The 17,640-nt window shown below is 39.8% G+C and overlaps 1 protein-coding gene across 11 annotated transcripts in view; it reads left to right on the top strand.

The window, feature by feature from the left end:
- Window positions 1-17,640, top strand: part of rap1gapa (RAP1 GTPase activating protein a) — a 60,395-nt gene that overhangs the window by 27,648 nt on the left and 15,107 nt on the right. For 7 of the 11 annotated variants that reach the window (XM_042491064.1, XM_042491061.1, XM_042491065.1 and 4 more), the window contains 9 exons: window positions 4,442-4,535; window positions 12,010-12,045; window positions 13,413-13,460; window positions 13,944-13,982; window positions 14,133-14,324; window positions 15,583-15,686; window positions 16,129-16,207; window positions 16,301-16,354; window positions 17,320-17,403. In XM_042491064.1, the coding sequence (XP_042346998.1) occupies window positions 4,442-4,535; window positions 12,010-12,045; window positions 13,413-13,460; window positions 13,944-13,982; window positions 14,133-14,324; window positions 15,583-15,686; window positions 16,129-16,207; window positions 16,301-16,354; window positions 17,320-17,403 (730 nt within the window). Of the gene's footprint in view, window positions 1-665; window positions 870-4,441; window positions 4,536-9,274; window positions 9,684-12,009; window positions 12,046-13,412; window positions 13,461-13,943; window positions 13,983-14,132; window positions 14,325-15,582; window positions 15,687-16,128; window positions 16,208-16,300; window positions 16,355-17,319; window positions 17,404-17,640 lie in introns of those variants that run through there. The other 4 variants (XM_042491062.1, XM_042491063.1, XM_042491060.1 and 1 more) reach the window with 4 other exon arrangements.

Below are 17,640 nucleotides of genomic sequence, written 5' to 3'. Positions count from 1 at the left end.
AACCTTCCCTCACATGCTTTTTCATGCTGCACAATGAGCAGTATGGATGCTGCAGTGCCTGCTCACCTTTGGGAGCTCAGAGTTGGACATAATCACCTTGTTCAAGTCATAACATAATGAATATGAATTTGAATGTGGGTGTTATTTATTTATTTATCATGTGTGGCTGATGTGGTTGCCACAGCAACAGCCCTAGCTGGCTGGCTGTGAGGCAGTGTGGGGATTTAAGGCAACCCCTGTTACCCTGAGCAGCCCTGCTTTCTCTTTCTGAGCGGCAGACTTCAGTCGTCCCCTGCATGGATGAGGAGGGGGAGGGTCTGCTTTGAAGGGGATGAGGGTGGTGGTGGTGGTTGGGGGTGGGTGCTTGGAGTATGGGATTTCGGACATGATGCGTGTGTGAGCTTGAGAGCACACAAAGAGGGTGGAGATGGAGGAAGTGACTAGAAAGCACATATGTGTGTGTGTGTGTGAGACTGAGTGGGAGGAGAGAGTGAGGGAGGAGAATCAGCAGCAGATGAGGATGCTCGCTGGGAGCGTGCAACACTCTTAAGAGCTGAGAGTGAGGCCAGCAGGTGAGCGACTGATGGGAAGCAGCAAGTGACTGAAGCTGGAGAGAGAGAGAGAGAGAGACAGAGAGAGAGAGGATAACTGGGAGGGAGGGAGAGCGGGGAGCTTAACTAGAGGAGAAAGTGTAGACAGTGAGTCATCTGAGCGCTGGTCACTGTCCGGACTTCCCAGGGAGCGCCCGGCTGCCACTGTGTGAGTTAAGTTTGCTGCTCGGCTCCACGCAGGACATCAGGTTCGCCCGGATGACACGCTGTGACTTCTTCACACGGCTCATTTCTGTGGTGCGTCGCTAACCAGCTGGGGTGTGTTATGTAATTTGTTGTGTTGTTGTTGGGATGAAGCTGTGGCTTAGTGATGCAAACTGATCTACAGTAAGGCTTGCGTGGTAATGCCGCGCAGAACGGGCAGGTGTGTGTGTGTGTGAACAGCAGGGTGTCATTTGTGCAGCAGATCATGCTTGGGATGAAAGATGAGTTTGTAGTGGACATTTCAGCCATCACTTTAACTCTGATGTGTGTTTTGGTGCTGTTAGAGTGGAATATAGATGGTAATTTCAGGTTGTAGTTATTATGTAGTGTGTGTTTGTATACACAACACACTTTAGAAAGACAAATTCAAGTATTACCTCAATTTTTTGCATTATTTCAAACCAACTGTTAGAAATGAAAGCATTTTCTTCCACACAAGGTCTCTCTCTCTCTGTGTGTGTGTGTGTGTGTGTGTGTGTGTGTGTGTGTCCTGCATCCATCTATTGTGCATCAGCTCTAATTAAGAGTTCAGGGCAGCTGATGCCCCATCGTTTCCCGTTCTCCCCTGGGAGAGCTGCTGCTGGGGCTCCTTGCCTTCTTCATGTTTATTTGATTCTGCTGAAATAAGGTTCACAGTTGTGCACATTTTATTTGGGTTATGCAGGACTTTCTTTGATTGAAGAGTCACTTGACTAATTGTGTAATAGCAGGCAGAGTGTGTGTGTTAATGATTTACACTCTAATTTCTTCACCTATATTTGATTCTGACTCTAAAGTGAAAGCAGATTTTGATCTCGGTTTCTGTCCCTTTTGAGCAGCTGTTTGTCTTATCTATATCCAACACAGCTCCTTACATTAACTTATATATAACTTATAATTGTGTCAGCACAGACAGCCACACTATCTACTATAAACATGATTAGGCTTTTTTGTTCAAGATACTGTTTTCTTGTTGAGTTGCTGAATGATATTCCTCTGCCTGTTGGTGCCTTTCGGCTGCTGGAGAACTCGTCACCTTGTGTAGATACAGATATGATGCATATTTCATTGTGGCTGCTGGAGCTTTCTGTGATCACCACAGATGGTGATACACATTTTTCACTTTACAAAGCTATAAGAGAACTTTACTTCCACTTCCATACCAATCGATCACTGTGTGTTTGAAATAGATTGAATTAATCAAACAAATTGAATACCTGCTGTGCAAACTGGCCAGTTGTCGGTGTCAATAGGGCACCAGAACCAGCTGGGGTATCGACCAGCGATCCTGTGGGGATAAAGCCATCCTAGCACAGATATTGAGTTTAGAGCACAGGATGTGTGACATAGTAGTCGGTTTTGCAGTGTGTTTCTCTCCTGGGTTTGAGCAAAGAGGCGCTGTTTGAATTATTGTGAAACTCTGGGTATCATGTCCCAAGATCCCTGAAGTGTTTGTGAATAGCAGCTGAGGCTCTAAAACAAATGAAGAACCTGCACAGAGGAATATGCTTTAGGAACAGAGATGAAATTATATATTGATTTACAGCAAGTTTCAGATATAACTTGTAAGATCCTAGACTGACAAGTTCTTACTCACAACTCATCAAATACGGCAGCTTGGTCAGCGGCGCTATGCTTCAAACTACGATGCTCTCTGGTACCCCCCCCCCCCCCCCCCAATTATTAGTTTTGGACATCAGTTTTGTGTCAAATGCATGCAGTGCCATTTCTAAATAATCGTACAAATTCACAAGAAACTTAGGTATATCACCAAAACTACTTGGCTTACAAAACGATCATGGTTTGGGTTAAAATAGCTGACTTTAAATTTCACACAGGACACAAACAGTGTTCTCCTGGGTGAAAGTTCTGCGATTATTTGACCCATTCATCCACCTGACATACTCCCTTAGGGGCGATCACACTAAGACGCATCATGCCAGATGAAAATGCTCCAGAAACGCACAGGAAGCGCATCTGAAAAAACAGCTGGGTGTGCTTGAGGAGCAGGGCTGCGTGTGCATGGCCAAAAGTGACACTGATGAGTGGTGAAACACCGTCTCTTGCTGAAAATATTTGAATTTTTAAGCGCCCAAAAACTGCCAGAATAAGCCTCTCTAGCGACGCGTCTCTGTGCGATTGGCTCCTTTGCAGACCTTTTCTTACTATGTCAGTTGCTCTGAGAATCTAATATTACTTCTGACAGATTATTTAAAGCCAGCTGAAGCCTGGTGCATCTAATACAGATACCTACCTTCCTCATATTTCACCATGATAAATGGTATATGACTATTTGTTTGAAAAAAAAAAAAAAAACATAAAAGCTGAGCTGCTGTTAATAGAATTTATTGTAACATGTATGACACTGTAAAGTAGGGTTGGGGAATATATGAACATTTTCTAACTGCCATCACCCTGACAACGGCGAGTGCCCTTAATTCACCAAGGTAGACATGAAAATACGTTTTTTCCCCATGATCTCTCTCTGCTGGCTAACTGTTTATTTGTCTTATAACGGTATTCCCACCAATGGCAGTCGCCATCTTCATTGGCGCAGCTGTCTGCTCCATGAGTACATACTGAACTCTAGTGGCGCCTGCTGTGCACTACGATACATTGCCTTAATACAGCATCTTCATGTCTATTTAAAGGGATAGATCACTCAAAAGTGAAAATTTAGTCATTATCTACTTACACCCATGCTGATGGAAAGTCAGGCGAAGTTTTATAAAGCCACAGAAGACTGCTGGAGTTTCATGGGGAAAAGACATTGCAGTCACCCCCCTGAGTGGTGTCACTCCTGTCACAGTCAATCCTGAATTGAAGCAAATGTTTGTTTTTTTTTGTTGGTTTTTTTTTTGGGACGGCATTGAAAATCATACCTTCGGACTGCCAAATACCCTGGTACAACACTAAAAACATGATATTGCCCAAGCCAAACGGACACTAAAGGGTGCCTTGTGTGAGGCATCAGACACCAAAGGGAATGTCAAGTCCAGGGTATTTGATGACTTGGAAATGAGTATGGCGTCTTAGACAGTTAATGGAGTAAAATTTTAGACTTGAAATAAATTAATTTAGGGTTGAGGAAAGCATCTGGACACCAGATTCAACCTTTGATGACCAGGACACTGCAGATTCGACAAAACAGATGATTCCCAGTGAGAAAATAAAGAATGGCTATAATTCTTGAAGTAATTCATAGAAGTCTTGACCTCAATTATGTTCTTTACTTTTTACACTGTTATCAGTGCCGGATGTAACAATGTCGCTGATTGGAAGACGTGCTACTGGTTGTTAAAAATTTGCGGTCCTATCTTGTGTGTCTCAAAATGATGCAATTTCTTTAAAGCAGGTCAAAATTTACCACTTTGTGTGATTCACTTTCTAGAGATATAAAGAAAAAAACAACAGATCAGCAACACAGAAAATGATTAGGATTAATAAATCCTAACCTTGATAACAAGAAAACATCAGTCTGGGCTTAAGGCCAATGCAGCACCTCAGACCACCAGTCCAACTACATCTGCTGCTAAATTAAACCAGCAACATCTCCTGAGGCATTCCCTTTTGTTGTCCTCTTTTCTTGATCTCAAACTGAGTGACCTTTTCTGACTGAATGCACTCATGCATCTGTCTGATTGTAGGAAGCAAGATGGGAGTGACCCCCGGATTTCTGCAACACTAGAGCCCCAGCTGTTCCAGCCGTCACTCCCGTACACCAGCTCGCCATTCCACAAGGTAGGAGGAAAACAAAGGGGGCGGGGCTGAGTTTACACTTTGACCCCTGACCTTATCTGGTGGACCTCTGGGTGACCTTTTTATCTGTGATCTTTGTTAGGTGTCTCTGCTCATCTTGTCTCTACACCTGCTTCTGTCTGGATACACTCGCTTGGTGCTTCTGTCTGTAATAAATCTGTCGGGACTGTATTAGACTTTCTGCTTGCAGTGTCACTTTGCTTTTTATTCTTGTCTTCTTTTGTTTAACTTGTGTAATTAGAGAGTACAGAGCTCCGCGTATGGGATGAATATCCTCGCCTCATTCAGTTAATACAAATCTATTTATAGAAGGAATTTGTCAGCTCGATGACGACAATTTCTCAATCCAAGCCTAACAAGTCTGATGCCATCAAAGAAAACAGAGTACAGCTGTCTGAGCAATTGTCATTTTTTAAATCAAAAGTCAAACCTCCTCGCCCCCACCATCGTGGGGGATGTGTCACCGAATTGGACAGTTATTGATGTTTAATGTTGTGTCGTGTGAGGTTCAATTGTCATCCAGTGGTGTTTATGCCATTCTAAGCAAGGCCAGTTTTACTTCAGTATCATTTAAAAGTAATCATCAATTTTTGATAGATTTTTTTTATAACAGGAAGCTAAAAATGTGCTGATTTCTGCTCTTTTTTTCGAAACATGCAATACATTGTCTGCCACATTCATTGCAAGCTTTACTGCAAGAGGGTCTCATTCAGTTTCTCTCCGGTTCACTTAACAATTGTTTAGCATTTATGAATCATCTTAGGTTGACCGAATGTTCTTCCATTCAGAGGAAAAAAGACTAAGGCCTGACCCCATTTCTTATTTTTACCCCTACCCGTTGTTTTCGAGTGCCACTCTTCCCTATGGAACAAAATTATAAGATGTAGGGGTTGAAATCTTCCCTTATAAAATAGAAAAATCCTTCGACCGTGATATGTTATTAGTAGTTGTTGATGCGGGCGTTTACACAAACAAACACCATGAGTATTGCCAGATATTGTTAGTATGCCACCTCTGCTGTGGTGATTCTTCTTGAGTTGGCTGTAGACTGCCTTAGGAATGAGTCCTAAAAGCCGGAAAATGAGTGAGCATTTTACCACTCCTGGTTCCCTCATCTCAAAGACAATGAGTTTTTTGAATTGGGTTTTTGGTTAGATGCCTGAAATAAGGTCTGTGGTTAACCTAATCTCAAGAGACTTTCATGTTTTGTTCTACAACATAAACTACATCAGTATATGCCCCTCCTGAATTTTGAATCGTTTCTGTGTCTATAATGGGCAAAATGCAATGGAAAAATCCCGTTGTCTTTGACAAGGTAACCAAGGCAATGCTAACCTCCACATAAGCCAACAGAAAAATGTCACCCTTGGAGAACAATTTTGCAATTCTTAAACTTGAGTTTAAGAATTGATCAAACAAGAATGACAAAGAATTCTGCTTTAATACAAAGCCACTAGCAGCACTCTGTAGGCTAACATAATGTTAGCAGCCTGAGCTCATACCTTGCAAGTGTGCACAGATGAGGTGCAGCAACTTCACTGTAGTGTGACTGTAGTTAAATTTCAGGCATCATATGCCATCAAAGGGGGAAAATGTGACACAGAATTATTTAAAAATGCAGGGCTGTCATGTAGCCTACAAATTAGCAATAACAATATAATGCTTGATAGCTACTTAATTAGCTACTCAGACATTGGCAGAGGCTGCTGGTGATTTCTTTTGTTATGCTTGTTATAAAAAAGACCATAACACATTGCAACAACATTAAACAAAGATTACAGAATAGTTAGCAGAATTTTAAATCTTTACAAACAGAGAAAATACATCCATAGGTTTTTTTTTGTTGCCTGTGTGGCCATCTTACCGATAATTTTGCATTACACTCAGTTTGAAGTGAGCCTTTGAAAAACCTCAGTTTGTAGAGACATGTAGCTCTGAGACTTCTCTCTACCCCTCTATCCCAAGAAGAATCGGGTCACCCTACCCCAGACATAAATGTGCAAAACAGAGGAGTAGAGGCGAGAGTTGTTTTGAGATTGGGCCTAAATTTCTGTGATTGCAACAGCAGAGTATAAAGGGCAGAAAGTGAAGAAATCATCTCACTATATCTATTTAGATCGTCACAGTACCTATCATATCCATCTTCCTGTCAGAATCTTCATGCCCACCTCTTGGCACATCTTAGACACGACTGACTGACGTGATAAACCTGCCAGGGATATTTTGGGAAGTGAACAAAGCTGAGCTCAGTGGTGATTAAAAGTGGATACAGTCTCGCTCCCGTCGGATTGGTTTCATGAGGTCTCTCACACTTTGGATGGGGCTTACGCTTCTCGCAATCTGACTTGATCTGAGTAGAGCAGCGGGAGTGGGAAGAGAAAGGGATTAAAGAAGAATTTGGAGGTTTGGTGTTTAACAGTCACTCCTGATCCCTGCAGCACATGCCATCTGTAGGTGCTGCAGACTTACTAGTTACAATTAGTCAGACATGAGGAGAGGATTTTTTGAGCCTTTGGGTGTCTATAGATTTGCATGCAGCCACTGAAGGCACCAGTGAAGGTATTCCAGACCTGACTTATAGTATTTCCTCAATTTTTACTTCATATTATGGAGGAAAAACAGACAAAGAAATGCATCACATGTGGGTTTGTAACTGGATAGAAAGAATAACCTTGTTTTCATACACTCTAAAGGGTGGCAGCTGTAGTTGCTGCAGTTATATTTCATATTTGATCTCTGTAACCCCATTTTCTGTAACCATCTCTGATTTTGTATTCAGGAGAAGGAAAGTATATTTTTTAGGACATTAAGGGATGGCATGGTAGTGTGATGCACTGTAGTATAATAAGGGCTTAGTGGGGCAAGACTCAGAGGAGTGTATCACTTTAATCAGAGCCCTGTGAAAACCAGGTCAATCTGCAATTAACCCCACCAGGTCTTATGGTCACTGCCTAATTCAAAGTACACTGCTATATTCAGAGGTGGAATGTGACCAAGTACATATATTCCAAAAGGCACTTGTACTTTACTTAAGTGTTTCCATTTTATGTGACTTTATACCTCAATTAAATTTTGGAAGCCAATATTGCACTTTTTACTACATATTAATGCATCACTAAACTGACTGACTTCTGGTTTCACATGTGAAATAAACAACGGGCTCTCGTGTAAAAGTACTACAGAAGTTCCTCCGGACATCAGCAAATGCCGCTGCCTGGGGTGTCTCATACTGCCGCTAAAGGGTGCCTTGTACTGTTAAAGACTTTTACTTGTAACAGAGTATCAAAACAAGACAGTCCTGAGATACTCCCCAAGCTTAACCAAATAGGTTTAAAACAACACACTTAAAACAACAGCTCCAGGACACACACATGTCCATACTGTCCAATGCTCTTGGACAGTGTAGCTTTGCAAGCTACCGATTATTTGTATATTGTAAAGAATTTGAACAGCAAAACAGCCCCAGGGAGGAGCCTAGTTTAGTTAACTAAAGCTACGTAGAAAAGTAGATCTACTACGTAAAAAAAATGATAAAACCTTTTTTATGTATTAAACTGACAATGTAAATGTGATTCTAAATTATTTAAAAAATGTACAATAATGTAACAGGCAGTGGCAAAAAAAAAGGTACCAAACTGAGTCTGTTGCATCTAAGTGCCCATGCATGCATAAACCATTAAATAAATCAATCAACAAATAAAAAATAAATAAGCAAGCAGTTCTTTCCTTTTACAGCCCAAAATTGGTTGCGGTTTCAGTAGTGAACTACACAAAAAATGGTCAAAACAGTTATTAAACTACATGAATTACAATGCAAATACTGTATGAATGTAGTCCAACTGCCAGCAAGCTCCTGCAATATGTAGTTAAACTATTACTTTAATTACATTTCGTTTACATCTCCCCAACACTGTTAATGGTAAATTTAATGCAGATATTTTTTCTGTTGTTTAACCATACGACGCATTTTACTTAGAAGTTATACCAATGAGACCAAAGTCCTACAACCCTCCATCGACTTGTGATGACAATAAGATCCTAAACAACTGTAATTAACTACAATTTAGAACCAGACATATTGTGCATCAGTTACAAGACCCTACATAACTCTGATATTCTTTACAATTTTGGAGCAGGTCAAAGTTACATTGAGCTCAGTAAAGGTGGAAAAAGTTGCACCTGAAAAGTCTGGAACAGAGAGGAGGTCTTTTCACATTTAATTTGCCTCTTGTCATAATGACAAGCCTATTAGCTCTCATTATGAAGGATCTCGGCACTAACACCTGCGCTGTATGCCAGCCTGGCTCCCTGTGGATCCAACACCTCCTCCGCTCTGGTCATCTCTGCAAAATGTTTTTTTCTGCTAAAATTACATATCTGGTTGCTTTTTGTCTCCACTTTGTTCATTTAGATTCTTTTAAAACTTTTGTTTCCTTTACATTTTATTTTACACATTATTTTATTCACAGCTGATGATTTTTTTATTTTATATTCTGTTATTCATTATTGTTATTTTTGTAACATTATTTTATATTTTTGGGAGTGTAGTGGAATGGTTTCTCTTTGAATAGTTTTTTTTCTGACATGAAGAGATGGATTCCACCTTAAGCCACCTGTCATTCTGAGTCATGATAAGGGTGATAAGGAAAGAGGTGGATGATATTTACAACACTGCACCATCACACAGTGACAGAGAAGGATCAGCAGAGGACAAGACACCTCTAGTGTCAGTCAGAGGATTACTGCTCTAAACTTTGAGCAGCAGCCTTTGCATGCAACCTTAGACACACACTGGTCGATGATGTTGTATGTTTAGAGCACACAGTTGGGAGAGCCCATGGATCTCGTCTTCACCTTGGTGTGATCCACCTCTCTGTCAGTCATGGCTGCGGTCTGCAGGGATGCAGCTTTACTTTGGGTGTCACGGTGGGACTCAGTCAGCTGTCTACGATTTGACAAAGGCACAGCAGCCAGAGAGCGAGTTTAATCCGAACCTGTTGAAGTCAGTCGAGAAACATCTTTTGAAGCTGCGGGACTCTGGTTTGAAGAAAGTCAAAAATGGCTAAAAATAATAACATCCACTTCAGTGCTTCAATGGTGACAAAGGCACACTGGAAGAAACCCAGCCATGTAAGTAGCTTTACTTTAGAAACATGCTGGATTGGAAACATAATGGCATGTAGAGGGAGTTTGCCAGGATTTTCAGCAGAGGCTTGGACAATTGCATCTCCAAACTGAGATTAAGGCTGCAAATACAAAAGCTTGACAGTTTATGTTGGGTGTTTTTTGAAGTTAAGAGCTAAAAAAACATATTTGTAAGGGAAAGTTTCTATTTTTTTTTATCAGGTGTTTCTCTTAGTGTAAACGGGCAGATAGCATTAAATGACCATGCTTTTTTTTTTGGGCTGTATTTCACTTTTTTAAGTCCAAAGATGATATGTAGCTCACCACTACAGCTTCTCTTGTTCTAATCTCTAGTTAACATTGTAGAGGCTGGGGTTATTTACTTTCAGGGTTTGTGGCAGACTATTGTTTGCACATGGTGGAGGACTTTACTCATACTCACACTGAAAGCTAAGATGGGATTGCTCTGTACACAAACGGGTTGACTATGTCAGGCTTTACTGGCTGAACCTTTCAGCCTTCACTTTAGTACTCCGCACAGACGTTTCCATGGACTGTTGTTATTCAGCGTTTTTTTGCAGGAGTTACAGTCATCACGCTCAACCGATTCGTGTTTCTTATGTGAAGATTTAAAGAACAATACCAGCAGCTATGGTTGGAACCTAAAGAGTTAGGCATGTGTTTAATGTGGAAAAGCCGGTTTGTCACTCATGGCTGTGTAATAGTGTGAGAAACCACAAGGGAGAGGCGAGACATCACACGCTTCAATCAGGTAAATTAATAATAATCATTATTATAATTATAAGCCTAAACTCGGGCAGTGCTGCAACAGCTGATAGAAAATTTGTGCTTTATTAACTCTATAACGCCCATTGTAGCACTGAGTAATGGGCCAGTTTCAGTGAATGAATGTTCAATATTTCAGAGATGTTCCAAGCAATTAACCATAATGTTCTGTTTGGGGTCTTGGAGGCCCGTGCACTCTTTAACAGCTTAAAAATAGTTATTACAAGAGGTGTGAGAAAACGTGATTTGTGATAACACACTGACAAAAAACACTTTTTGTAATTTTTTTATTGATAGTTTACATGCAGGTTTATGGTAGTGGCTCATTTTATGTTGTGTTTAAAGCCTAGACTGCTGAATCCTTCAGTGTTGCATTTTATCTTCTGCCATTTGACTCCTCCGGTCCATCAACACATCACTAGCATAAACATAAGGAACACTGACCTATAAAGAAGGCAGAGTGATAAAGGGTGCACTGCTAGCATTGATAGTTATCCTAAAATTAGATTTATAAAATCACAATATATATAGCAAAATTTTGAATAATAACCGCTGTGTCATTATATGTGTCATATTGCCAGATTCTTTCCAATACACACCTTTAGTTAATCCTGTCTATCACCTTGGTATGTCATGAAGGTTCCTAATTTTATGCAAATTGCTGATGAATTAATTGTTTCAGAGATGCACTACAAAAGATCATAGAGACCCCCAGCTGTAAAACCTGATTGAATACAGACAATTTCAATTATGCTGTTTATCTGTGGTTTGTTTGACTTTTAATGCTGCACTATTAATTCCAAATTCCAAATCAGTTTGTCCGAAATAAGGAAAAATTACAAAAAGATCAATAAATATATAAAAATATTTGCACTTTGCAAGTGTCTTTGCACAAACTTCAAGCACTGTGATATAGGAGAAAAGGTAGGTTACTATTCTTATATATTCAAATACAAATACAGAGATGTATTTTCACATAGGAACATGTGCATCACATTTACATGACAGGTGACAGTTATGTTACATAATTTGCTAACATGCAATATATGTTGTCTATCTTGTGTTTATAGATATTAAAACTCACCTGGAAGTTAACTTTAAACTCTGTTCAGAACAGGTGGACCTCAGCCTCTTGTGGGCGAAATGAGTATTACAACAAAAAACACTGCCAGAACCTTTTTTTTTCACAGATGAAAAAAAAGGAACTTAGAAAAATGATCATTGCAGAACTTGTTTATTCTCCTGTTTTGCAGATGAAAGCAAACAAACAAACAAAAATCTTATCCTGGCCAAACCTTTTTCTCATCTGTTTTGAACCATAAACAAAAGAAAATAAAATTTGAATCAGGCTTAGGGGAATGGATCACCAGATTTTTTTTCCTACTTGCCTCTCAGAGCCTCTATACTGGACGAACAAGCTCTACATTATAAGTAATAAACTGAGCTGAATTCAAACTGTCAGACTCACTGCTGTAAAAACCAATTAAACCTCAGTAGCAGCCAACAAATGAACTTAAAACATGTCATCTCACTCTCCTCTCTCCAGACCCCAGATTTATTTGAAATGCTTGAAAAAATGCAGGTAAGACGTCACGTCGATTTTCGTGTTCTGTCTCGGCTTTCTAAACTCTACTCACAAAGCAACTAACCAGTGAGCGTGTCTCTTTCTAATACTGCAGCACTTTGGCCGTCTCCTCGGCTACAATACTTCTGTACATGATAAGGGGACTGAGTCTGGTGGTTTGAGAGGAGATTTGTCAGAGCATTATATGTGTTTCTCAGCTGTTAACATTCTGGTTGTAACACCGGCTGACAGCTCTGTAAGCTCATTATCTCACCTTGAAAAATGTCTCCTGGTTTCTGACAGCTTTGAGGGGATGTTTATTTTAAAGGGTAACTTCAGTATTTTTCATCCTGGACCTCATGTTTTTGTGTGTGCATGAATTATGGGAACAACAATTTTTGCAGTGTTGAGTAACAGGGCTGCAAGCGGCAGCTGCAGATCACTCACTCTCACTCATTACTGGACACATTTGTAAAATTTGTTGTTCCCATTAGTCACTTAAAAACAAAAATATGAAAAAATAGCTTCCAGGTTAAAAATACAGAAGTTACACTTTAATCATACAATCCTGCACATTATGGGCGAGGAGTTTTATCATAGAGCTTATCAGGTCTTTGTGTATGTGTGGTCACTGTTTTCAAAATCATGAAAATAAATTACAGTCATGATAGCTTTCAGTGGCTTTGTCTGTGGAGAACTGAATATTTTAAAACTAAATATTCCTCTTTAGCAGGTATTGTGATGCAGAACTGTGCTTTTTTATCCACAGTCAGACAATATATAGATGTGATGTATCGTCTTCTGTTACTCCAGGCGCCATCACCTAGCCCATATTTAGCATCACTGCATCTCTTTCTCTGCGTTTGTGCGTCCTCTCTTTCACACACCTCAGGTCCAGTGGGTGTTTTTTTAAGTGTAGAAGTGTCACTCAGCTCTGCATCTTTTTAATCCCTGAGGTCTTATTACCACACTTCCTCTGTGTGCTAACAGACGTTTCAGTCACACTCCCAAATGTCTGCTCTTTAGCATCCTTTAATTGTGTTTCGGTATCTGCTCTTTGTGTGTCAGTGTGTGTATATGTGTGTGTGTGTGTAACGTATCTCTTTCTGTATCTTTCCATCTGTCCCTCACTGACTTTGCTTGGTTGCCTGCTGCATATCTCTTGGGAAAACTGTGCCATTATGTAACAGGGTTGATATTCTCTTAGTTTGTTTTATTGTGCTCTTTCACGACATGATTATTATGTAAACTGTTCTGTATGTATAAGCAACAACAATGTTTGAATGTAGATATTTGTGTTGACTTTTTTAAAAAGCAGCCTGTGTGTGTTGATGACTGGGCGTTTTCTCTCTCTGGTTTTCTTATCGCACTCTCTCCTTTTGTAGGGCAACAGGATGGATGAGCAGAGATGCACCTTTCCTCCCCCACTCAAGGTATGACTCTCAGTGTAAGACACGGTGTTATTCACATGACGCGGTCATTGTCTAGCGACTTCCTCCACCATATCTTGCTCTGCCAGACAGGCTGATCACTTCAGTACACGGTAGCACAATATTATTCATAATGCAGTCAAATGCTCTCAAGCCTTGCCATCATTTTTATACCAACAGAGCTGGTTTGGATTCAGAATCATATAATATTCAGTTCTAATACTCAGACCTGCAGAAAGAAATTGTGAAATGTTAGCAACAAAGAATCTAACAGGATATGTAATTAAGTACTTTAAATCATAAATGTGCCAAATAATGACAATGCTTTGATCAAGCAATGCATTGATTCCTATGTAACTGATTTTCATTGCATAACAGTTATGCAATTACTCTGAATCAGTGTCCTTTGGGATTACAGAGTTGGACAGCATGGTTATTTTTATTCTTTGATGAGAAAACAAAGCCTTTTTTCCCTTTATTTTTCAGACTGAGGAGGACTACATTCCTTACCCAAGTGTCCATGAGGTGAGATATTGATATGCCACAGAAGCACTTCTCACTATTGGTGCTTGTGTATCACTGAGACATCACCTCAGTTTCATTCTTGTCCTAAAATGGCTTTTATAGTTGTGCTGTTCTGTTTCTCAATCCTTGTTCTTTCGCATTTTGTGGCAGGTGTTGGGCAGAAAAAGTCCTTTTCCTCTCATCCTCCTGCCGCAGTTTGGGGGTTACTGGATTGAAGGGACAAACCATGAGTTAGGTGACACAGCGGACACAGAACAGCCGCCACCTCTGTCCCCGAACACCCGCACCAAGCTGGAATGTAACACGACAGCTACGCTCTTCCGGAAACACTTCCTGGGCAAGGTTAGCTACAACAAAAAAAAATCCTTTTTAAATTATATATTTATATATATATATATATATATATATATATATATATATATATATATATATATATATATGTATATATATGTGTGTGTGTGTGTGTGTGTGTGTGTGTGTGTGTGTGTGTGTGTGTGTGTGTATGATGTATGTCACTGCTTGATAGATTGGAGTGAAAATATGGAAGCCCATATACCACCATCGTGATAAAAATATAATCCTGTAAATCATAATCAAAATAATTTGAAACTTTATGAGAGTAACAACTTAGTAGAATTTTCATTTCAAGATATTATGTCAGTATTCTGAGAAACTCAGCATTTGCCCCCCCCCCAAAAAAGGGTGAAAAGTTACAAGAAAATTGCGTTTTTTTTTTTTTTTCATTTTCGTAATAATTCTCTCTCTTTTAAAAATGTTTTCATGTTTTTGAAAGAAATCAGACCAATTTGCTCAAAGATTTAAATGCTTGTGAAAGGCATCTTAATAATATGTCCAAATTTCAAAGGCTTAATCACACTGGCAAAAATGTGTGTTTTCTCCCCAGAATCTGCATGCAGTCATCGTGTGTGTTGTTCGCTCTCCATTGCTGACTAGTTAAGCAAAATAGATCTCTTTCCCATCTAAGCTGAGGCTGTGCGTCTTCATCTTTTTCCTCCTTTTAATTAGATTTTTCAGATTAGTTAGCTGATAGTTTTTCCCTTGTTCAGTTTCTGTGTTCGCAATCATGCAATTAAACATAATGAAAGGAACATCAGAGAGTCTAATTTATTTAGCAGTAAGGACAGTTTTACACATTCTTTAAAAGACGTGATCGGAGACTGCCTTCAGATTCAAGTCATCCTCATGAAGGCCTTTATCATAACAGCTTCCTTCCATCTCAAATGAGCCTCATTACTCTCATGGAAGATTTCACAATCAATTTCACTTCTAGCTCATTACAGTAATGAAATGAATAAGCAGTAAGCGTATCCCGGTAGAATAAACCACTAACAGCGACCAGCCTCCCTGTTTGACACCTCATACACTGTTGCTAATGAAGATGCATTAGGCTTTGCCACCTGTTCTTATGCATGCATAATATGAGCAAATGCGATCAGCCTGTAGTAGAAGAACAACAGCAGGAGAAAAGGTGCTCAGATTGGAGGGATGTTGGTAATGCTGGAGTGCATATACACGTGTCACGCACGAGCTTGTGATTATGACAGATACAAATGGCCGTATCCTTTTTCTGTGCCCTCAGGAACACTTTAATTACTATTCAGTGGACAGTGCTCTTGGACATCTGGTGTTCTCGCTAAAGTACGATGTGATTGGTGACCAGGAACATCTCCGTCTAATGCTCAGGTAATGCTCATTATGCATACATGGTGCTGTACAATGTTGGTTTATTTAGAGAGGAGAATAAATCAGCACTTCTGAAGCAGTGATAGCATTTGCACTTTCATGATCAAGTAAAGGTCTGTGCTGAATAATCCACTTTCTTTTATTCCTAAATGTCCAGTATTGACGGGATAAACACATCCTACCAGCACGGGTGTTATCGTTAGAGTCATAAAGCCGGAGAGAGCGTCAACAGTGCTGTCATTTCCACAGCAGAGTAACAGATGGACTATTTAGGCCAGCGAGTGGGTGGGGATGGAGGGAGGGAGAGACGGCAGAGAGAGGCGAGAGTGAGCAAGTTTGATGATAGTCCATACCGGATCATCTCTTTCCCATCTGATAGGTTCTTCTGAGAAATGTTGCATCATGGTATATGGCTTTACTGGTTGTTTTCTGACATCACCAGGACCAAGCTGAAAACCTACCATGATGTGATCCCCATTTCCTGTCTGACGGAGTTTCCCAATGTGGTCCAAATGGCCAAAGTAAGAAGAGTTGTTTGTGCAGAGAATTATCTGCTGTGAAACTGCCCGACTATGATCTAACATTTTTCCTTTTTCTTTTTTCCTAATTTAAAGCTTGTCTGTGAAGAGGTCAACGTGGATCGTTTTTTTCCTGTCCTTTATCCAAAAGTAAGATCTGGTTTGATTTGTTTTGTTGCAGCTGCTGTATGTGTCTTTTCCAGTCACAGACATTTGATGAATTAAAGGATTGGGCTGCAATTTGTCTTACTCAGACTGTTGAAGCTTCATAGTAGCTTCAGATTAACTTTTACATTTGTATGCCTCCGCACCAGCTGTGGCAGGAGGCATTATGTTCTCAATTTGTCCTTCTGTTCATCCCTTCCATTCTTGTGAATGCTATAGCTCAGGAACACTTGAATTTCTTCAGATTTGGCATAAATGTCCACTTAGACTCAATGATAACCTGATTTTATTTTGGTGGTCAAAAGTCAAGGAGTTTGTGTCTTTGCATCCATCCTTTTCTTGTGAGCACATCATCTCAATAACACTTTGAGAAAATTTCCTCAAATTTGGCACAATGTCCACACTGACACAAGAATGAACTCATAAGAATTAAGTGGATGAAGGTCAAAGGTCACTGTGCCCTAACAAAACATGTTTTTGATCATAATACAAGAATTCATACGTTAATTATAACATCTCACAATGTCTCATAGGACAAAATGATGAAGTGCTGACATTTTCTATTTAAATTGTCAAAGGCCATCTTTATTGAGAGATCTTAATGTTATGCAAAAATACAGCTTAACTCAGGAATAAAAGGGGAGACATTTGGTCATATACAGAATTTGTGACACTAATCGTGGGGGCCCAACTTGAAATTTTTTGAGATTTTCATGAAGCATCCATGTTTTCACAGACATGGATGTAAACTGTAAGTGCAAACTAACTGGTGAGTGTAAACATACAACCACGAGGTGGTAATTCTAGTTGCACAAGAGGGAGATTGTGGATTTAGTGTCCCATCACCGACATTGTTGACAGGAGATCTCTTACCAGCCAGTAAAAACAGGAGGGCTCATAACAGCAAACAAAACCTGACCTGAACTTATCTGTTTTTTATTTTTCAACAGGCTTCAAGACTTATTGTCACCTTCGATGAACATGTGATAAGCAACAATTTCAAGTTTGGGGTCATTTATCAAAAGTTTGGACAGGTGAGTTGTGAAGTCTGAATTTAAACTAACTAAAGAAAAATGCCTTTTTTTAGTTATAGGTGGTTGTGTGGAATTGCATGCATTATTTATATTCATTGTATTCAGTGCATGAACATTGAGAATGTACAATACATTGTAATTTGTGATTTCCTCAAGGATGCTGATTATGCTCGGTCCTCCTCGGTCCCGATTATGGCTTTCAGCCCAGTTACTGTGGCTGTCTTCTCATTGTCTGAG

Source organism: Plectropomus leopardus, chromosome 8 (genome assembly GCF_008729295.1).
Source record: "Plectropomus leopardus isolate mb chromosome 8, YSFRI_Pleo_2.0, whole genome shotgun sequence".
NCBI lineage: Eukaryota > Metazoa > Chordata > Actinopteri > Perciformes > Serranidae > Plectropomus > Plectropomus leopardus.
The sequence above is the reverse complement of the archived record's forward strand: the minus strand, read 5'-3'. Positions and strand labels throughout refer to the sequence as shown.